The 21,547-nt window shown below is 48.8% G+C and overlaps 9 protein-coding genes across 9 annotated transcripts; 6 read left to right on the top strand and 3 right to left on the bottom strand.

Annotated features, from left to right (window-relative positions):
* The first annotated feature begins 3,395 nt into the window (after positions 1-3,395).
* Positions 3,396-4,329, top strand: PPTG_15761 (hypothetical protein). Its single transcript, XM_008913070.1, has 5 exons — positions 3,396-3,564; positions 3,648-3,688; positions 3,759-3,817; positions 3,880-3,962; positions 4,023-4,329. The coding sequence occupies exons 1-5, from the start codon at positions 3,544-3,546 to the stop codon at positions 4,227-4,229; spliced, it is 411 nt and encodes a 136-aa protein (XP_008911318.1). The 5' UTR covers positions 3,396-3,543; the 3' UTR covers positions 4,230-4,329.
* Positions 4,216-5,836, bottom strand: PPTG_15760 (hypothetical protein). Its single transcript, XM_008913069.1, has 2 exons — positions 5,189-5,836; positions 4,216-5,131 (listed from the first exon to the last, which is right to left on the bottom strand). Exons 1-2 carry the CDS (start codon positions 5,812-5,814, stop codon positions 4,306-4,308), a joined length of 1,452 nt encoding a protein of 483 aa, XP_008911317.1. The 5' UTR covers positions 5,815-5,836; the 3' UTR covers positions 4,216-4,305.
* A 95-nt stretch (positions 5,837-5,931) lies between these two features.
* Positions 5,932-7,099, bottom strand: PPTG_15759 (hypothetical protein). Its single transcript, XM_008913068.1, has 2 exons — positions 6,331-7,099; positions 5,932-6,260 (listed from the first exon to the last, which is right to left on the bottom strand). The coding sequence occupies exons 1-2, from the start codon at positions 6,985-6,987 to the stop codon at positions 6,054-6,056; spliced, it is 864 nt and encodes a 287-aa protein (XP_008911316.1). The 5' UTR covers positions 6,988-7,099; the 3' UTR covers positions 5,932-6,053.
* A 454-nt stretch (positions 7,100-7,553) lies between these two features.
* On the top strand, positions 7,554-9,956 carry PPTG_15758 (hypothetical protein; the record flags this gene model as incomplete). The annotated part of the gene is made up of 1 exon (XM_008913067.1): positions 7,554-9,956. The coding sequence occupies one exon, from the start codon at positions 7,554-7,556 to the stop codon at positions 9,954-9,956; it is 2,403 nt and encodes an 800-aa protein (XP_008911315.1).
* Positions 9,957-11,070: 1,114 nt separating this feature from the next.
* Positions 11,071-13,107, bottom strand: PPTG_15757 (hypothetical protein; the record flags this gene model as incomplete). Its single annotated transcript, XM_008913066.1, has 1 exon — positions 11,071-13,107. The coding sequence occupies one exon, from the start codon at positions 13,105-13,107 to the stop codon at positions 11,071-11,073; it is 2,037 nt and encodes a 678-aa protein (XP_008911314.1).
* Positions 13,108-13,125: 18 nt separating this feature from the next.
* On the top strand, positions 13,126-15,562 carry PPTG_23797 (hypothetical protein; the record flags this gene model as incomplete). The annotated part of the gene is made up of 6 exons (XM_008913065.1): positions 13,126-13,181; positions 13,798-13,853; positions 14,315-14,367; positions 14,442-14,530; positions 15,220-15,253; positions 15,518-15,562. 6 exons carry the CDS (start codon positions 13,126-13,128, stop codon positions 15,560-15,562), a joined length of 333 nt encoding a protein of 110 aa, XP_008911313.1.
* A 299-nt stretch (positions 15,563-15,861) lies between these two features.
* On the top strand, positions 15,862-16,005 carry PPTG_23796 (hypothetical protein; the record flags this gene model as incomplete). The annotated part of the gene is made up of 1 exon (XM_008913064.1): positions 15,862-16,005. The coding sequence occupies one exon, from the start codon at positions 15,862-15,864 to the stop codon at positions 16,003-16,005; it is 144 nt and encodes a 47-aa protein (XP_008911312.1).
* A 4,384-nt stretch (positions 16,006-20,389) lies between these two features.
* PPTG_15756 (hypothetical protein) lies at positions 20,390-21,278 on the top strand (the record flags this gene model as incomplete). Its single annotated transcript, XM_008913063.1, has 2 exons — positions 20,390-20,794; positions 20,880-21,278. The coding sequence occupies 2 exons, from the start codon at positions 20,390-20,392 to the stop codon at positions 21,276-21,278; spliced, it is 804 nt and encodes a 267-aa protein (XP_008911311.1).
* Positions 21,279-21,288: 10 nt separating this feature from the next.
* On the top strand, positions 21,289-21,468 carry PPTG_15755 (hypothetical protein; the record flags this gene model as incomplete). Its single annotated transcript, XM_008913062.1, has 1 exon — positions 21,289-21,468. One exon carries the CDS (start codon positions 21,289-21,291, stop codon positions 21,466-21,468), a length of 180 nt encoding a protein of 59 aa, XP_008911310.1.
* Between the last annotated feature and the right edge of the window lie 79 nt (positions 21,469-21,547).

Below are 21,547 nucleotides of genomic sequence, written 5' to 3'. Positions count from 1 at the left end.
CATCCAAGCTTGCATCAGTGAAGACGCAGATCTCGTCCTCGTCACTTGGAGACACACGCAGGGCTGCAGCACTGATGAGCTGGAGTGCACTATGATACGTCGCTTCCTCGTCACTGGTCCACTCCAGCGGCACGTTCAATGCGTTTCGGCTACGACGACCAATGCGTTTGCGTTCCGCATCCAGCTTCGCCTGCAACGGAGCCACCATACGCGCATAGTCCACCAGCGAGTCGTGCAACCAGTTCGACGCGCACACAAAATACTGGAGCTCGGCCACCGTGCTAGGTAGCGGTAGAGTCGAAAGGGCACGCACTCGTTCGGGGTCGTGACGTACGCCCTCACCAGAAATGAGTCTTCCACACCAAATTATCGACGTCTCATAGAGGGAGCTCTTCGGAAGGTTGAGTTTCAGGTTGTGCTGAACAAGCAGCTCGAAGACTCGCTGCAAGACCTGTAGAAACTCGTCCATTGTGTCCGCGAATAGAATAACGTCATCAATCCAAACCATGGCGTTGCGAGGAATGAGCTCAGCTAGAGCGGTCTGCATCGTTCCTTGGAAATGCAGCGCAAAATCGACGGCACCCTGGACAACTCGAGTGGGAGTATAAACACCATCATCCGTCATGAAAGACATGATCTCCTGGCTATTCTCATCCAAAGGCAGCTACCAAAAAGCATCCTTCATGTCGAACGACGCGAACTTCTTTTTGATGATACTGTCCAGTACCTTGTTTCCATTCGGCATGGTGCCTGCAATCGGCACTGTCCTGGCGTTCACAGGCCGATAATCGATAGTCAACCTATACTTGTCCGTAGTACCAGGTTTGCGTACAGGAACCGCCGCTGAGGCCCAGCGGGAACTGTTGTTCCTGCGAACTAGACCACGATCCAGCAGCTGCTGCATCGTTTCGCGAAGGAACTGGCTGTGGAGAGGCGCGTACTTCCTCTGTTTGCACCGGAAAGGTGTCGCTCCGTTCTGAATCGTCACGCGGAGTGGTTCCACAGCCGCCGGCGGTCCGAATCCAATCTCGTCCGCCCATACATCATGCTCAGCGGCCACTTGATGCATGACCTCTGCATACTGCATATCCATTCCATTGAGTAGGGCCTTGTTTATCAGATTATCCACACACGCGATCTGCATGCCCGGCTCTACAGACGTCGGGATTGCATCACTCAAAGGAAATTCGTCGTCTTCTAGAGAGAGAGGGCCATCACCAGCGAGCTGAGCTAGCATCGCGTCAACATCAATCCCTAAACCATGTAGCGTGTCTTTACCCAAGAGGAGCTCGTCCTCCTCACTCTGCAGGACCAGACACATCACGTCACGCACATGAACCAGCCCAGCCGTAGTCGTAAGGGCGAGGTCCACCTTGACCTCTTCTACGCAGGAGATGGCCCGACCGTCGGTCAACGCCACCGGGACTGGATTCTGGAGTCGCAGGACGTCTAAATCCGGCTGCACGGTCCGTAGAGTCTCCACCACACAACTTGGGATGATACTGCGGTCAGCTCCAGTGTCGGGGAGGTACATTACTTCCACGATGTTATTAATTCTCACAGTTTTCAGGGAGCCCGTTCCTTTCGCTGCCTTAGAACGCACACGCTGTTTCTTGGCCGCCCGAAACTTATCCAAAGCCTCCTTTCGCTGCTCTTCCGTAGCCGTAGGGCACTCCTTCAGCCAGTGGGCACCACCGCACGCCAGGCATCCATCTACAGGAGGCTTGGCAGCCTTCGTCGGACGCGTCCCTGCCGGAGCACCTGGCTTCGTGCGGCGATCCGTCGTCGTAGATGGCTGCTTCTGCGACTTGCTGACTTGGTTCTTGGCAGGACGGGAAGTGGCAGCAACGGGGGTATTCTCTTTGTTCAACCGATGGTACCGGTGCTGCGCCTTGGCGTGCTCTAGGATTAGGTCAAAAAGTGCGACGTCATCTGTACGGCAGTCACGTCGCTCCAAATCAACCAGACGCTCAATCTGTTCTCGCAGAACTGCTGGCTGCAGATTCTCCATCAGGAGCTTGCACCGCGCCTTCATTCTGTCCCTGTAGCCAGGAAGAGACGGGTCGGTCTTGCCGATCAGTTGCTGTAGACCATTATCCTCCACAACCTTCACAAAGTCTTGGAAGTAGCGAAAAATTATGGCATCACAGTCGTCGATTGATAGATCCATGTGTAGGTTTTTCTTGAACAATGACTTGACATCAGGCACGTAGGCATTCTTGAGACTGTTGCACCGGCCATGAACCAGCTGAAGGACATCGTTGTCCGAGATCACCTCAGCCGGTCGCTTCAGCACGTACGTGGCGATGATCTTCATGACCTCGGGCTTGACACAGCCCTTCACAGTGGACACCACCGCTTCAAATCGCTCGCCAGTCACAGCACATCGCCGACGAATCTTGTTCAAGTAGTGCTCCCATTCTCGGTACCACACAATCAACGCAGACTGCTCCCAGCTTGCCAGCTCTGGTGGGCGCACGACCTCGTAGATAGGTTGAGGCACCGTGCTCTCCATGACCACGTCCCCATCAGCCTCGACTGTGTAGACCATCTTGGTGTCTTGGCTTGACTTGAGTATACCAGACTTAGGTACACAACGAACTTAGTCCGACCTTCGGTGCGAACTTAGCAGAGAGTTGCTTCGTGCAACCTTCGTGCAACCTCCAACCATCGACACGCGATGGAGGGTTGAAAAACCAAAAGCGCCTTCAAGAAGAAGCGCAAAGTTAACTTTGTCGCGAGAACCCGGGGTGTTGCTTGCAAGGCAAGTTGATTAATGATAATGAAACGGAGACTAACTAACCGACCTCTTTGTCCTCTCCTAGCCTCCTCTTATGTAGCCAGCGTTGCCTCCTGAGCAACGCCGTAGATGCAGAGTCCACAGGCGCCCAGCTAGCGCCGTAAACAGGAATCCAGTTTGTTCGATGCAGCTTTTGTCGAGTCCGTGTCGGAGTTCAATGCCTTCATGCCGACGCGTGCAGCGTCGGCATGTCTTCATCCAGTTACATCCACGGAGGTTGCGAGACGCAGCGCGTCACTACTCGTCGAGATCATTGCCATGATCAACCACAGCGACAGTAGCTTGACTCAACAGTAGCTGACGCCCAACACTTAATCTTAATCCAGAATAACAACTTCTTTCTTGCTCGTTTCTCGATAGTTTGCTCTCGTCGTCAGCTGCCGAGTACCTGCAAGTCTGAGCTGGACAATGCATCTTTTCTCGCTACACCAAGTCACTTGACCACGTCTTGCTGGCCGACAATGGCCGTAGTCTCCTTTAACAGTAACGTACACCCAGTGATTTCGTAGTGGCCACATCACCTGACCACGTCGCTTGATGCTCGCCATCAAGGACGTAGTCGCCACATCAACGCTGTATACTCTCTCTCTACCTCCACCATAATCTAAGATGGCACTTTGCTGCCAGAAATGCTTTGCGCTCTTCCATCGCCCTGGCCAATTTTAATGTCGTAGATCGGACAAGCTTTTGTACAAGTTGTACGGTTGGGTTAGTGTACAACTCACAAACCAATTTGGCGCAAGATGGAAACTGCAGCCGAGATGGTAGCGTGTCTGTCTACCCTGCGTCGAATACTGGAGCTGTACTAACCCGCTGGTTATATCTCCTGCCTCTATGTTGAGCGCAGAGTCCGATTCTGCAGGAGAAGCTCAACGACGTGCTAAGCAGGTGCATTCAAACCAGAATTGGTACATTTCTACAATTTATTGCCATCTTCTGACACGGATTTCTGCTACAGATACGACGCGTTGGAGGCCATTCTTGTGTGCACGTCCGAGGGTGTTCCTCTGCTCAAAGGTACAGCTCGTAATACCCTCGTTCTTTCTCTCTGAGGACTTTTAACGTGCTATTTGTTTTAGTTTCAGCGGAGGAGAAATCCGAGCTATCCTACGAGTACACCGAGACTGTGCTTCCCACAGTATTCGCAGGAGCGGCGGAGCAGGTCCGATAGTAATTGTTAATGCCGTGGCTACGTGGAGCTGACGGCTTGTGTGGCTTATAGGTCGGGAAACTCAAGTTCGGAGCCGTGCAGAGCGTGACGGCATTCTTCGACGACGTGGTACTGATCCACATCAACCACGCGCCTCTGGTCATCACTCTCGTGGCACCGAACTCGCCGCATGTCGGTGCACTCCACGCTTTGGCGAGCGAACTGCGTCCTGCACTCACGCCGCTCAAGAAGTGCGTCGAGAGCGCTGATGTGCATTAAACTGTTTTAAACAGAAGTGGGAGAAGTTTAAAATCTGCGCTGCGTTTAATTTGGAGCATCTATTTCTTTTTCAATTTTACAAGTTATCTGCCTCATTTCCTTCGGTGGTTTTATTCGGACTCGGTTCTCGTCGGTGATGCGCGTCCCCATGGCTCACCAGCATCGCCTGCGGCTTCTCTGGGTAGCTAGCGACTGTAATGGCAGCGGGGGTGATCATTTCTTCCTCGATATCGTCTTGAAGAGGACTTTGACTGAGCGTGCTACTTGTTTCGGTGGCACTAGCGTCCGCAACGAATGAATTTGGACGACTAAGTGTCCTCATCCTGGGCTTGTCTTCGTCGACTTCGTGCTCTTGCATTAATGGCACTTTTTCAATAATCTCGTCAAGCTCCACTGTATCCGCCGAGAGCTTCTTGGTGGCCAGGATGTCCAGTTTAATACACTGCCACTCGACACGCACGAAGTTCCAGATGATACGACGCACGACTTCTGCGACCTGCGAGACGAGCTTGAAGTGCACGCCGCGGTGCATCCAATCCCACCACTTGGTGACCCACAGAATTCGCAGCACGAAGTCCACAACGATAACCAGGTAGTAGATCTTGCGTGGTCGGTACGTCAATTGGTGGCGTAAGAACGCCACTCTGTGAGGCAGTTTGGGCTGTCCGAGACCCCAATCCATGACGACGTCCCATAGGAACGAGTACAGTGAATTAAACACTGCACATAGCAAGAAGAAGCTGCTCTGTTCGGGTCGTGACAGACCCATCAGCATCGGATACGCCCCCACTGAGATCACTAGCAGACTTGAGCAGTATTTCATCGTATTTAACAGGTGAAGAAACCGATCGTTCACGCTTGGTGTCCGTTGAAACGAGATTAAACACTGCGTCGCTCGAATACTAAAAAAAAAAAATAATTAGTTTAAAACATCGTAAGAAAACAATTTGAAAACTTACATGTAAGGTGTACTCGCAGCGAAGTACGGTAGTGGCGAGTTCTTGAGCTTGGAGATGTAGGACTCTCTCAAGTCCTCGGGCTCGCTGGTGAACGACATCAACAGCAGCATGAGCGCCACTGACAGATCCTGTATGAACTTGGACAGCGACGTCATCCCGTCGGCCATGAACACCTCAATAAAGGGCGTGGCGTGCGCTGGCAGCTTGAAGGAGAACTGCTGGAAGGGCCAGAAACAGCGCGCCAGCTTACGCAGTACGAACATGCGGAACTTGTAGTGCAGGACGTCGAACGGACACAGCAGTAGCGAGGCCGCCACGATGGCGTAGCCTAATAGTAGCATCTCCATTCGCGTCTCATCCACTCCAAAAGTGTCGCTCCGCCGGGCCGCTTCTCCGTTGAAGAGCAGCAATTGCACCAGACACATGAAGAGCCCCGTCTTGAAGACGCCGCCAGCCGTGGGCACCTCATCCGGCCGCATATCCATGACTCTATCGAAGGCCAAGCTGTGCTTCTTGAAGACGTGCAGGTTGGCCGCAAGGCCCAGTAAGAAGGTGTTGACGGCCAGCGGTCCGCACACGAAGAACCACGTGTTGACGTGGTACGGCGCCGGGAGCTGTTCCTCCATCTTGGCCAAACTGGGACTGACTGCAGTATCAATTGGGTTCTGAAACACACGCGATTGGACAGTTAATAATAGACGAGGCGTTGCGATTGGATGGAAATGAGGGACTGTTTTGACAAAAGGGGTAGGGAGACTTGAGGACGACCATGCCACGTACGTGGGCAAGAATACATGAGACGAAGGATTGTGCAATTGATCTTTACCACGTTGTGGTACGGGAGCTCTAAATGGGAAGGATATGTTTAGTTGCGCACATTCACAGCGTCGGCCTTCTTGATGAGTTCGATCATGCTGCCGTGGATGTCGCCCTTGTTGTTGGACACCACGATGTTGCGTGTACTGAGAGAGAAAGGAGTGCCATCGCTGTTGGTCACTTCACCGCCGGCCTCTTTCACCAACAGTGCGCCGGCTGCTACGTCCCAAGAGTTGAGATCAAGCTCGAAAAACGCCTGCAACCAAAACATACACAATCTGTCAGAAAAAATCGACAACACCCCCTGCTATGGACAATTGACGCACCGATTGACGTCCGGCCGCCGTCCACGCGAGCTCGATGGCCGCTGCACCCTGTAGACGCAGACCTCTGCACTTGGCCGAGAACTCACGCGCACAGTCCAGCATGGGCAATCGTACGCTGTCCTTGGTGCCGATACCGAAGCCAACAAGTGCCTCAGAGAACGAAGCCTCGTGACTCACGTGAGCTGGTTGGCCGTTCAGGAACGTGCCTTTGCCCTTCTGTGCCGTGAAGATCTCGTCGCGGTACGGATCGTAGATAACACCGACCACGACCTCGCCCAGATGCGCGCAGGCCACGGACACGACGCTGGCCGGGCGGTGGTGCACGAAGTTGGTGGTGCCGTCGATGGGGTCCACGATCCAGAGCCACTCCTTGCTCACCATGTCACGCAGCGCTTTGGCCGAGGCCTCGCTGCCAGGCTCTACGTTCTCCTCGCCCAGGAACTCGTGGCTGGGGAAAGTCTCCTTAATAGTGGCGAACACGAGGTCCTGGCATTGCTTGTCCACAACTGTGACCAGGTCGTCCTTATTCGACTTGGTCTTCTCCACGCGCGACGTGCTCAAGTGCGACTTCATATGGGCACCGGCGGCGCGTGCGGCTGCGATGGCCACCTGCAACATCGCGTCGATGTCCGTGAGGTCGGGAGCGGGGGCAGCCATGATTAGACTTGTGCTCGACGAGTCGTAAGTTGTAGTGACGCACCCGTTGCAATGATGACCTCTAAATGCGATATTTACGGTACTGTGTTGCCAATCGTTGAATTGTGTATTTCGATGCTTGAGCTTTTCGATTAATACATGTACGTGCAATATGGAGAATCAGCGGGGTACCGACTACATGTACATGTATTTCTATGGTTTCGTATTAATGTGCGATGATTTTTTTTGTCTGCATGCTGCTATTGTACGCTTTGATCATTCTTTAGCTTTTGCAGGTTCTCCCTCCTAGGTGAAGTACAAAGGGAGGGGGGATCACGTTGCTACCAGCACTTGGAAAGAGAATGGTAGATCATCAAAGGAAAGCTTAGGGTGTATCCACAGACTATATCAACAGAAGACCCCCGAGATCAGAATACCACGTGATCAATTCGTCCTATCGGGAGCATGGATAACTTCTGAAGTACTAATATAGGTTGGAGCAAAGAGCCGACAGTCTTGTCGAGTGAGCATTATTAGAAAGGATGGATGGCAGTTGCAGCTAACTTCCGCCGCGACGGATAATGACGATGAGCGCGGGCTATGACTCTACAGACGCGCGAACCGTGATCAGTCGATTATGGTCAAGGATTTGTAAATCTCGGGGCCGTGTGGCTGACTTGGATTCAGTTACTTCGGAGAACTGGGCGACAAATTACTATCAACAGGAGAGGCTTCGTCGCAAAGAACAAAGGTGGAGAACTTTACTACATCCGTCTGTCTTTGGAGCTTGTTTAGCCATCTTCGGTCGCACAATAGTAGGCCCAATCGTGTTGCTGCTGCTGTTTACCGCTACCAACTACCTCTCGCCAGAGGCCACATTCCTCATCACGTCGGACAGCAGCTTCTTCGCGTTTACTGAAAAAGATTTATCGATGGTTGGCGGATGTACCGATTGTCTGGGGACCTGCAAAATCGTGTTATTAACGTATGCAATGTACAATAAAGTATCTCTCACCAGTGGGCCTCCTTTCACAGCCTTCACCGGTATACCCCCAACAGAATCGCTGTACAACTTCAGTTCTCTTGGTGCTGATGCTATCGCGCTTGGAGAGGCACTGGATGCCAGTGATGCGTTATGTCAAAGCAGCGTAAACGAGTGGGGATCAGCAATGAACGTTCTAACCGGTACAGCGCAGCAAGTCATGGATGTCATTACCACTCTTAATCTTAGTATATCTCTGCAAACAAGAGGAGAGCTCGAGCTTGGGATTGAGCGTGCAAAAGAGTGCGTCACTACGTGGAGTATCATGGCTCTCCCTCGATTGTTTTTCTATCCGATCGACCTAAACAGCACCGGATTCGGCGAGATCCCTGCAGTGGCTATCAACATCGCTCCTGATATAACTGAGTGCCGTCCAGATGTCCCCATGGACTACACCGTTCTCGGTTCGACGTTGGCGTTGGAGACCAATGGTCGAGACTTGCTGGCTGTTGTCCCTGAAGCTCTGACATTATTCCCTTACAGCTTCAACAGCACCATGGCCCCAGTCTCACGCAGGGTTAAAGCCTCCGAGACCAAATACGAAGTTACCTCTGTGCTAGAACCTTTACTACATGCGTACTATGGAGCCTGCCGGGTACACGAGGTGAATTCTACTGGCGTATTCATCGAAAATACATGCGAGATCTCCGAGCATTGGGCCAGCTACGGACTAATGATACAGTCTCCGGACGACATGCCGCTGTGCAGCACTAGCGATGTCTGTATCCACAACTACTATAATTCACAATGGGAATGGGTGAGCGAAATCTCAGCAGCTAAACCGAACCGCGTCGCCATGTACAGGAACACCTTCAGAAGTCGATATGCTGATAAAGTGGGTATCAGTGTGCTACCAGGGATAGTGGTCATGCAGATTTTCATCATGGGGATGGTTAGTCTGTACGAAGTGATGTCACACAAACGGTCTGTATTGCTGACTCAAATCTGGGCGTATCGCTGTCAAAACGGCAAAACTCAAGTGGTCTATCTCGCCGAAGTTGCGTATCACTTAATTTACAACTCGGATTTGTACATGCTCGGATTCTCGACTGGGACGCTAACTACAGAGTCCCTTGCAAATCTTACATGCTGTTTCTACGCGTTTTCGTATTCTTTTATCAATCTGGCCAAGGCGCGTTCAGGAGATCAACAGCTTGATCGTCACTTCCGGCTCACGTGGGAAGCCACTCAAGTTGTTATCACTGCGTGTGTGGTAACTACGCTTCGTGTAGTGCAGCGTAATCCGTTGGAGTCGATCATTTCAACAAATGCTGAAATTTTACGCAAAACTTCGGCACTTGGTGCGAAGTATTGTGGGCTCAACGATGCCTGTATCATTTTCACGATCAATGCACCGACAATTATTACGCTTTTGTCAACACTATTGGGCCTTTTGGCAGTAACTACTTCGATGTTAGTGAAAAAAACGAGTCCGAAGATGAAGCGAGCGGTGCTGTTGTCTAGGGGCTCACAGGGAAGTTTTAAGTGTGTCAGTCCGAATGGGGAAGTTGTCGTACCTGGGAAGATCACAGCGATGCGCTTCAGTCTTAACAAGCGCAACCAAACAGTTCCGGTTGATAGTCGCCCAAAGTACAGTCGTCTTACGTCGTTTGAAGAGAATTGTCTCGGCTCGCCGTTCAGAAAACTCTTTCATGATTGTGATGATTTCGCGTACGAAACCTACAATGGGAAACGCTGTACTACAGTGGAGGCACTGCTGCTTACAGGATATCTCTACTACGGAGAGCATATTTATCAAGCCACTAATGTGCAACTACTTATCGTGGCACGTTTGCTGCCGCGAAAACTCCTCCGCACGTTCAATGTGCTTATTTTACGCTGGCATTTGAATCCGACAACAGGGGTACTAACACATGCTTTGTCCTGTACGTGGTATGCAGCAAGTAAGGAGAATCACGCGTTAAATGGAATGACACCAGTAGCATGAGATGACAACTTTTCAGTTGCCACCACTCCTTCTTGCTAGCTCATGTCGTGTGCTCAAAAAAATTAAGCCAATATTAATGAAAATGAGCCTTGTACAGTAATATGAGACACGATTTTGCGTTTTTTTTTCTTTTTTATGAGAAACATTGAATACAATGTTCTATATTCTAAGGACAAACACCTTTTGCCCATACAGTTACCGTATTATAAAGACCAACAGAACTCTCATTGGTATCGACTCTTTTTCGAGCACCACCGCCTGCATGTGGCCAGGCAAAGACTATATTATACAGTGCATGTAGAGCGTATGAGCAGATCTAAGCATTTCCTAAACAGGCCGCGTTGCCAATATAATGCTGCCAATAGCGGAAATTCTAATTGATGTCCGCTTTTTCCAAACTGATTACAGATTGCAACCGTGGCGTATAATTGGCTATCATATGCAACGGGCGGGACTTTATTCCGCGTGCGCTCTCGTGGTTTTCCACGTGCGCTTTGGCGCGTGTAGGTTTTCCGCTTTCCCACGTGTGATATTGGTCTCGCATAAAAAGTGTAATGGTTCAATACCGGGCCGTTCGATACCGGGCCGTTACCAATTGATACACTCATTGTCACTCAAGAGACGTCAGTCAGTGTTACGTAATATGTGCGACCAACGCAATTGCAAGTTTCTGTACAATTTCTTTAGTAATCGTTGACCGAAATGACCCGTCTTTATCTATAACTGGTGGAACTTTACTCCATCAAATTATAAATATTGCGTATTAGTTTTTATGAGCTACTTTAAACTATAGACACATGCCTCAGCAATATATTTGGATTACTAAATACGAATTGATCAAAATTTTATAATTCTGGAAATTGTTTTAAGATTTTTTTTTAATGAAATCCAAACACTTTCACATAATATGTATCAACCACAAATGAGTTGTGTCGAGATCCCGTAACCTGAAGTGGTAACGGAGAAGTAACGGTATGTGATTGGTTAATAAAGCATGTCAATGTACATCAAGTCTCTCCTCGCTACATTTTCGTCATTCTGCTGATCGGAAAACAACGCAGCGAATTCGAAAACGAGGTTCGTGTTACTGCATTCAGATTGGAAGATACATCTACTAACTCTTTCTGTTTCTTTTTCTATGCCGGTGTGGTACTGTGCGTGCCGTGGGGTTGGCGTCGTGGATTGCCTCTCGAATCCTTCGCAGTGTCGTTACCGCACGCTCCGGCCGCTGTTTTGCTGAACTTGTAGACTGTTTTAAAGCAATATTTGCCAAACCCAGCTTGAAAAGACTGTCGACGTCTTCATGCGAGCGAAGCTTCTGCATAGGAGTGCCAAGTTTAGCCTCAATTGCCGTTGTTATATGGCGAACAAGTACTGCCCATTCCGAGTACATTTTGCGGTTGCGTTTTGTGAAATCTGTCGGTTGAAGTGCCCGGAACGGCGGGTAACCGCATGCAGGGTTGCCCAGCCACCACATCCGCCAAACACCGAGGGCATCAAGTTGGGGGAAGTCGAAATCTTCAGGAAGCCGATGGAAATGGCCGTCTGACCGCCAGTGATAAATAGTATTGAGAGGATCTGGTTGAGGCCTTTGCTGCGCCGTGGAATCTTGCGATTTCCACAAACCAGCCTCTTGTAGCATCGACTTAATAGTCATTGCGAGTGTATCTCGTGTGAGACTTTGCCCTCCAATACATTTTTCATCCAGCAGTTTTGAGAATCCATCAAGCAGCAGACTTGGTAGCTGTTGTAGGGATTTTCGAGTCTCAGCATGCTGTTGAAATAGCTCCACTTGTGGGGGAATTCCAGTCGGTCTCATCCAAGAAGTCCGTCCCACCACCAGCAATTTGCAAAGATCGCTCAATATACTTGGATTGCAGAATACGTAACTAGAACGCATTGGGTGTTTCGAGCTCAACTTTTCCACCAAGTAGTCGTAATGTTTGATAACTGAAGCTAGGCATAGCTTTAAAACAGGTGCAATATGCGCGTTCTGGTACATTGAAGGGAACATCCTTGCCAAAGACTCGGTAACCAATGTAGAGTTCGGATCAACAAAGTGGGGTGGCAAAACGGCGAATTGAGAGCTGTTTTGAGGGAGCCCAGCTACCACCCTACCCAAATACTGATCACCGGCGGCTTCATATCGGAAATACCGGTCCTGGACGCCCCCCATTGACCAACCACACCGTAGGCATACACTTACAACCGAAGGGCCTCCTGTGCTCCCACTACTAGCAAATGTTGCCACTCCCTTTCGAATTGAATGTGTCCCGTAAATCTTCTGACCAGTTAGCTCCTCCAACATATTTCCGAGAGTCTTGGAGAACCTCGCCTTTTGATTTGAACCAGGGAATAGCTTACCCGGCGAAAGTGCTGGGTTGGACGCAAGGAATAAGCCGAAAGCAAGCATCCAACAACACGCAGGCTGTAGAGGATTAGCATACACGTGCCTGGGGTCTTTAGGTCCCGATCCTTCTTGATTTGTCTTGGTCTTGTGTAGAACAAACCCCACACTATCATCCGAGTAGTGTAGATGCGAGGTATGTAGGGTTTCGACAGAACGCGATCGACACATTAAATTCCACTGGGTCAGTAAAAATAAATGGATAAATCCATTATCGTTCTGTTTGATCGAGAGTTCAGCAAGCTGCACATAGAGCGAAAACGTAAGGGGCTCTTTACCCGGCTTACGTTCATGACCATCTTGAATAGTCTCTGCTTCCACTCGTTGCAAACCTTGAAATAGCGTTTTAAGCTCGCCCATATACTCACGTGGAACTTCCATTCGCTGCTGTCGATACGCATCTTTCAAAGCACTCCTGTATCCGCTTAGCGTCGAGACCTTGTGCTTCCCTCCGTTCATCATGTACATAAGAAAGTTCTCGAAATGCTCAGGCGTAAAAGTAGTCAGATTAAGACTTCCATCTTGATTAAAGAACCGATCAGCAGAATCTTGTGTCGCTTTTACCCACTTGGTGACGCCGTTCATGTAGCTTTGATAGGCTTTCTTGGTGTTGGCTGAGGTACATGCTCGACGTACTTGAGCAGCATCAAGCTGGCCCGGTGGAGGTGTCCTGAATACTGTCTGAATGGCTTTTATCCTCTGGGCCCTCGCTGCAGGAAGAGGGGGGTCCTCGGCTCCTTCCATCGTGAGTGTAAGCTGAAAATGCAGACAGGCACCAACCACTGGTTATTCTATATTATTATCCAATCAAAATGGGGGTGAGGCCGTAACGCCTTTGTCTTACGGATTTTCCTCAAAGACCGTTGTCGAAAAGTGCTAATTGATTGGCTTGCAAACAGAGGCGTACAAAATATTTTGTACGAAATTGTAGCCTATCCTGGTTACGCTGGCATACAATTTCCTATAGTGGCGTTACAATTGTAGGAGAATGTGTGTTGATATTTAAAATCTCTATGAGAGACAGAAATACCAAATATAAACTCTACTTTAGAAACAACTCCGTTGGTTTCTTTTCTCGCGACCCCCTGCTACTGACACTTACAGCCTCAAGCTTGAATCCAAGCAACATGTCGTCTTCGGACGATCCGGATGCGGTCGTAAACGAAAGTGATTCGTCCTACGACTTGGATATAGCATCCTCTCATTCACTGCAAAGTGATATCGACGAAGGTGGTGATTCATATACGATGGTTTTAGCTCCTACGCTCGCTCCAGCGGCTCTCCCTACACCTATTGACTGGAATACAGCGTCAGTTGGGGACCTTTCAATCTCGAAAAGAAGCTAGAATTCAGCTGGATACATTAGAGAGCTCTTGTTTCAAGCAAAACACAATTTAAAACGAGGGAACACACAATCACTCAATACGACTGCAGCTCCCGCGAAGAATGCGGGCGGGAGGCTCGAATCGTGCTCCCGAAGCAGAAACCCGGTGAAGTTACAGTTATGGTGGCTGGAACACACACGGGATATACTTCAAATCAACCCCGCGCCGGCATAGGCAAGAGATTTGAAGTGGAGCACGATAATTTACTGTTGGGTGGGGCTACCCCCTGCAAGTTGTCTAGTTCTGTTCAGAGAACGCTATGCCAATCAGCCTGATATTCTACACAGCAGCTTCCTGAAGGCGAATAGCTGCGAAGCCGCAGTTCTGTGTTGAAGGATAACACAGTGTAAGGGCAGATTCGACATTAAGACGCTAGCGGAAGTTCTTTTATGGGCGTCTCCCAAGATGTGCAAGTCAAAGGAGCACTTTTATCAAAATGGAGAACCAGTGACTACTGATGAATTTCGTCAACCCCCTTCAGCGTACAAAGATGACCTCATAGACCTTCACATTTTTCAGGAGCGTATTTCTGATAACGAGGTGTCATTGGGTATTCTCGTTACTAGTCGTCGACTTTTTCGCAATTTACAATTTGCGCGAGAAGGCCACCGCCATCACGGTATCGTTGTCCCCGTCGAGGTACTTACCGTCTACATAACGGTGGATGGACACTGGTCCCTTTCGGTACTGTAGGAGTGTACCATGACCCTCGTCACGGTTATTCGCACAGATATTTTCCAATTGCCTACATATGACGAGCTGTTCAATGTGCTTCGGGAAAAGTGCGCGGGTTTTCTAGGCTGCAACCTCAAGGTTCAATTGTGGTACTCTTGATCATGCGGACTGTATTACCACTGCTTTCATAATGAACTGGCCAAATTTCATTCAACGAGCAAGGCTCCTGGAATTACTCCAAACAAGAATCCTATCGAAGCCCACATTCGACATTAAGCGGGTGGTCGGCCCAGCAATTACTGTGGCAACGGAAGTCGTTCTCAACTCTTCTCTGCCAAGAATATTGGCCTACTTTGGGTCCAGTCGTGATCGCAATTGATTTCCTGTAATTAAGCCGTATTCGCCAGGTCCAGTATAAATTAAAACTGTTAGGAAAGCAATGCTGCTGGCCAGTGATGGAAATTACAGAAAAGTGGAGAAGAATGGCTCCGCCACAGGATTGCTGTTCACACACGCAACTACATCATTGGGGACGAAGCATCGAGCCAACACGGGTCGACGAAAGCCGAGCAGTAATATTTACAGCCTCACTAGGAGGTAGTCTTCAACATCTCAGATTGTCCAAAACATCGTACCGCACTACTTGCCCCTGCATCTCGTTCGAGTTTTAACAGAGCTTCCATCCACACACAGCTGGGCTTCACTTAACTGACCCGAAACAGAGGTTTGTATAGTTCATAATCTTTATTATCGAGGTTAATACTAACATTTTTTCCGTAACATCTTTTAAATGTAGGTTCTGCGGATTCGTCAGAGGTATCGCTGTGACTGTAAAGCGTTTTTCGTGTCCGGGTGGATGTGCTGTCACATTCGGGCCACCCTCAAGTTTCTTGACAGCGTTAACTTGCGGGTGTTATCGAATTTGATACCAGCACGTAAACCTCTAAGGCGTCCACGGAAAACCCAAAATCAAACAGCACGACACGCCTTACACAGGTCAATTTTCGGTAGCAAAACGATTGGAAAAGCTGGCTTGGAAGCCTGGGTTTCCCACTAATTGAAAAGTACTAGTTCCGCTCGATATAAATGACTAGGAGGGCATCACAACCAAGAATTTCGATGGAATTGCGCGAGCCTGATTCACCAAAGACGGCAACTACTACTGAAAAATCGAGTTTGGTGATGACGACATCGACATTGGGCCGTACGACATACAGAAATGGGCTCATGTGCTAAACCACACAGCCAGATCTGGCTATGCGTTTGTCTGGGCTCCACAGTTTACAATCTGCGCTAAACCATTCCATCATTTTTTTTACGGATTTCTATCTAACGCCACATCTGCCACTTTTCTCCATCGTTATTAGCACGATCACAGTGTTAAAGTTTCAATAAGGTAGTATCACACGCCAAAAAATATCACACGCCGAAAACCTCAATGCTACACGCGCAAACCACGGCACATGCGTTTAACACGGAGCACACGCGGAAAACCACGTCCCCCACATGCGGAAAATATCCGTATCCATATGCAACCTTAATAGAAGGACGCCTACGCTACGTGGAGCACTGTATCATATAGACATTGTTTCTGGCGCCGCCGCACTTGCGCAGTTTAGATGGGCACCAGAGTTCAACGGTGGGCTTCATTTGTTCATATTCTAATAGTCTGTGGCAATAGGCCAGCGGCTCTAATGTACAAAGAATTAAGCACTCGCACACTTGTTATTCTCAAAGTGAATGTAGTGCAGCGCCACACAATTTAACGTCCAGGACACCCTATTAATAGTTCGCGAATACAACAATACCGACTCAGGGTGAGATCCGTGTCGATTAGAGCAATTATTAAGCGAACGCGCTGGAAAGCGTACTGCCTGTACTGTAGCAACTCTGCTTTAACTGCCACAGCACGGGTAGTTCTGGTTGGCGATATGGGTGCTTGCTATTAATAGCTGGATGAAAAGGTAGATGACGAGTTTACCGAGCGTATCTTGACGAATTGCTTGTTCCGCGGTGATTATGGAAAAAAATATTGGCCTTTACGCCGTAAATGTTTTAGCAATGTATTATTGTCAATGAGATATCAATATAAATACCACATTGCATGTCACATATATCAAATATCAAATTGCACGAGAAGAAAATATCGTAAAACATTAGTACAACGATCGTGAAAATTGCCCAGGTTGTTGTGAGTAGCTTAATGTACTGTAGAATCCTCCTAGGCTAAAGTAGGTAGCTTTAGCTATCAATGCGCTATCCTAGAGCGCACAACCGTAAAATAAAAAGAACATGATGTACAGGATCGACCAACTCGCCTTTACCATATACTGGTATGGGGTTTCAACCGAACACAACATCTAAGGTATACTGATGATCATCATTTGCTAGTCAAGCGGTTTCGTGCTTTCGTTGAGCGGTTTGAGCCAATACAACTCCTTCTAATTATCGCTTTAACGTTTATCCCCAAGGCAAAATCCATACCGGTATGATGACAAACTTCCTACGCGTACGATCGTAAGAGATAATTTTATATAGAAATTAATAAGGAGCAACAGCTGATTTGCTTAAAATGACCGATAGGATTATTTTCACCGTCTTACGCACAAAGTAACCGCCTTAATGATCTTGGTCGACCAACTCCAAAACATTCTAGCCTGCATCGTCATAGAGTGTGTTGTTTGAGCTGAAAACTAAGTATGCTGTTGTTTGGGATGTCATTGAGGTCACGATCGAATTTGGGTTGCTGAATCAGGGTGAAGGAATGGTAATCTATTGTTGTAATCATACTCGCAGGATGGAAAGCATACTCGTAAACTCAATGGGGGATTAAGATTTAGTTGTTTTGGTTGACTTCAGGTTTTCAATGTGCATTTTCTGAGATAGCAGCAGGGCCGTGGGCAGCCCAAATCATGTTATACTGGGAATACCTCAGAATGAGTAATGGACAGCCCAAACAGGATTAATTGCGTGAACGTAACGTAAATGGGTCAACGTTCGGACAACATCCAAAATATCGTACTTAGTATGTGATTAAAAGTTCTAAGAACATGTATTCCCAGTGTAAGTCGCAGACGATCTAGTTTGATGCCGAATCAGATACTGTATAAGTAAACAATAAAAAATAAATTACTATGGATGCGGGAAGCGAGCGCCCCTTTTCCCTCATGACTACATTTTCGAAGTTCCTGAAGGCAATTTTTGTCCGTTCAGCACAAGATTGGTATGGGCATGTAGCACGAGGAGATACTAATAAGACTGCAGACGGGTTAACGCATTTGTGTTAGACTCTGCAGTTATCAGGACAAGACTAAAATCTAGCGCACAGAAAGTGATCGCCCCATCATAATCAGATATCAACCTATACAAAACCAAGCCACTATGCTCAATGCTCCTCCATTCCACATTTGTATGCTGCAATAGCCCAAAAGTTAATTGTTGTGGTCAGATTTCCAGGATGTGACTACCAATAAAAAGGCATTTCTAGTGGGGTAGTCATGCCAATCAAAAACGCGTGAGGCGAAACCTCCAGAGCTCGTTTCGCAATTTTTATGAATTCAGCAAATCATGGTGAACACGAACGTAATTTTGTTTTCTTTCCAGCGAGAATTAGGACAGAAGTTCCGGAGGAAAACGCGACCTAAACATGGCCATGAAAAACGCCCCCTATCTTCCTGGAAACACACATTGGCGGCTTCAAAATATTGAATAATATGCACGTGTTGTGAGCTTTCCCATGCTACTTTCAGCTCATATATCCGACCTCGCGTTCACCAAATATTGCACATTATATTTTGACTGCATAACAATGTAGAATGGAGCAGTACTTCGTACGGCCACCTCGACCTTCCTTACTGGGTTAAGACGCTTGGGTATAAGCGCACAATCTTTCGCTCTATGGCGTCGTCGAAAGCGGCCAAATACGCGGTAACTTCACCCTTAGATCATCCAGTGAGGTGGATGGCGACCGGTACAGGTCCCGCTTCATTTCCGCTCAAAGATTCTCGATGGGTTTCAAATCTGGGCTTTGTGCTGGATGGTTTAGGTTGGTCAGCCTAAGCTCCTTCAAGCACTTGGTAGTAGCTCTAGCTCGAAGAGCTGGAGTGTTGTCATGCACAAATGTTATAGGGTAAGGAAGTACGTTAATGGTTCTTGTAAAAGGAACGTGAGACCTGAGAATCCGAGGGTAACAGTCACCAGTTAACGATTTCTCGCAGAAGTAGAGAGGTCCAACCACACAGCGAGTGTTTGCCACCCGCCCTTGAGCGTAGGGAGGGCCGCCACGCGCTTGGCCGAAGGCAATCACCACGTTCGGAAGAACACTTCCTAAATGTGGGACTTCAAGGACATGCATTCTGTTACATTTAAATTCACTATGAAGATTCTAGCCCGGTTCAAATGAGCCGCGGTTCACTACTACGCTACGCTACTTCAAGATACGATTCAAGGACAGCTTAGAATCTAGTATAGTGAAATGCATATACTTTCATAGGATACATAGGGAACGCTAACTAGCACTACCTCGTAGCCAACAAACAACTAACCATTTCAATCTCACTTTCCAATTTACCTACTTCGAAGCACAGTACAACTGCCCCTCAAGTTTCGCCTTCGCGCGTTCGCCGGCCTCTCTTGCCTTCGTTCGTCGCTCTTGCTCCGCGCTTTCACCAGTCGTCACACCGAGCCTGTTTGGCTCGCTTCGCCACCTCTCCCTTGCCAAACGGGCGCGCGCTGTGTATGGAGATCACGTGATCCATGGATTATAGCGTGTGGCTCCAGCGACGAAGCCTACACTGCTACGACTCGGGTCCTGTTAGCCGCGCACAAACGCAGATATGCGTGAACCTGTCGGCGTTGTACTGCATTCGGGTCACCAAGGTGTAGATCATGTCCATGACATTGTTTCGTTAGCCGATCTGATGGTCATGATAGACGTCCAATAGATTCCGTAAGAGCTCAAGCAGGTTTGACTTCTGGGCGAAAAGTTTTCTCCGCTGTGGCTGGCTGCAGGCCAGCTTTGCTGTCTCGATCTCGGTGCATGGTGCCAAGTTGGCAAGCCGATGCGGTGCAGGCGAGAAGCCAACTATGTCAACGGTACTGATCTTCACGTTTGCAGAAGAAGTCACTCCAGGTGGCGGATTCTAGGCCTTCCGAAACTGCAGCAAACACAACAGAATAACAAGATAGCTTCAGTGCATCTCAGAGCTCACAAATGTTGTTGGGGGTAGTTGAAGAACAAGCGGCGGTCCTCTCTGTCACAGTCAGAGCGCGGAAACATTTGCGCCAACTACGGGTTGATGCAGTTGACGAAAGAAATCCTGGTAGTTCACAAATTCGTCGAGAGCGCTGGGCTTGAAAGAAAAATGCAAAGTAGTTGTTCAATTTGCCTCCACCGGGCGAAGACGTGGGCGCCTTCAAAATAGCAACCGTTGTCCAAGAAGTCGTAGATCAACCTTCTCAAGGCTTTGAGTCGAGCTCGTACCCTTGATATATTAGCCAATAGTGCAATCGTGCAACAAAGAGAATAAGAAATGAGAGAACAGCGAACGATAAGTGAGTAAACCGTCTTGCGCCCTGCTTGTGATTCATAGCGGTGATAATGGAAGGCCGTCTGGTGCCCGGCTGGATCTCGGCCATAACTCGACAATATGCTGATGGAGCTGCAACTTTGTTACTTTCTCTATAGTAACAGGAATCTGAAAAAAATACTGGCTACTATACACCTTTGCCCGTCCAAACTGAGATTAGTTTCAAGCAAAGCGGACAATTGTTTGTTGTGAAATATGAATATCAAGTTAGGCAAAAATAATCAGCAAACAAAGCGAGAATAATTTCATCCAAAACAAGACAAGGAAAGGCGGCAGCCGTAGAATGCGTGGTGAAGACGTCTTGGCGCCAAAATGCGCGCGAAAGCCCGCGCACGAGGCTAAAGTAGCTCACTTCTCAATTCACCTGTTTGAGCGCAGATGCCCTCCCAACCCCTCCTCCGAAAGCACTCACCGACCGAGAAGCTTCGCGTTCTTTCTGCGCATCGTGCAGGGCGTGCTGACTGGCTTCAGGTGGCCGAGAACAACGGCATATCGCGAGCAGTGGCCTGCCGCATTGTCGCCTCAGGACGCGTGGAGGATGTGCCACGCGGCGGCCCTCGGGGTAGCGTCGTGAAGATCACAGAAGAGGCCAGGAACAAGCTCGAAGAGTACCTCAACGAGAATTGCACATTTACATTAGAAGCTATGCGTACGATGCTCTTTTTGGACATGGGAATTAACGTCTCCACCTCAACGATCTGCCGCCACTTGCTGGGCATGTTGTACACGGTAAAACAGACACGCATCGAGACCATGACGTGCAACAATGACCAAACGCTTCAAGTTCGCCGAAGCTCTCAAGGACCATCAAAAAGACGGTGACTGTATTATCTACTTTGATGAGACTAACTACAATGTGTACTGTAAGCGTGGTCGGGGACGCGCGCGTAAAGGAGAACGCGCTACACTGGTGATGCCACCGTCAAAAGGGGCCAACTTGCAAGTCCAGTACGCGGTCAACTCAGCTATGGGTGTTGTACTCCATCGGCTGGAGAGGGGGAGTATTCGTATGGCCCAAAATGCTGCCTTTATCGACGAGATTTACCGCACAGTAAAGGCGTCTCCTGTCTTTCAAAGCAACTTTGCCGGTAAGAAGGTTGTTATCGTCCTGGATAGCGCTCCTGCACACCGCCAAACGGAAGAGCGGGTGGAAGAGCACGCCGACCTGAAGCCTCGGCCCGTACTCTCCGATGTGCAACCCCATCGGGGGCTGCTTCTCCCCACGGATCAAGGCGTATCTTGCTTTGTATCGCGAGGAGATTTGTGATCGAAGCAACATGGCGGATGATGACGGCACCCCGTTGACAATTAAGGAGCGTACCATGCGCTTCTTGGAGAAGGCGGCTGAAGCGAGTATCAAGTGCATCACCCCCACGTTGGTGACGAATATGGAGTTGCACTGTCGCGATGCGGTTAATGCGGCGGAGAAGATGAACGACATGGTCTACGGTATCTAGGTCAGTAGATCGTCTCTTTTTGAATGAGATTATTCTCGGATTCATTGGTGCTTTTAATCACGTAAGAAGAAAATTGCAA

The sequence above is a fragment of the Phytophthora parasitica genome (genome assembly GCF_000247585.1).
Source record: "Phytophthora parasitica INRA-310 unplaced genomic scaffold supercont2.51, whole genome shotgun sequence".
Lineage (NCBI taxonomy): Eukaryota > Oomycota > Peronosporomycetes > Peronosporales > Peronosporaceae > Phytophthora > Phytophthora nicotianae.
The sequence above is the reverse complement of the archived record's forward strand: the minus strand, read 5'-3'. Positions and strand labels throughout refer to the sequence as shown.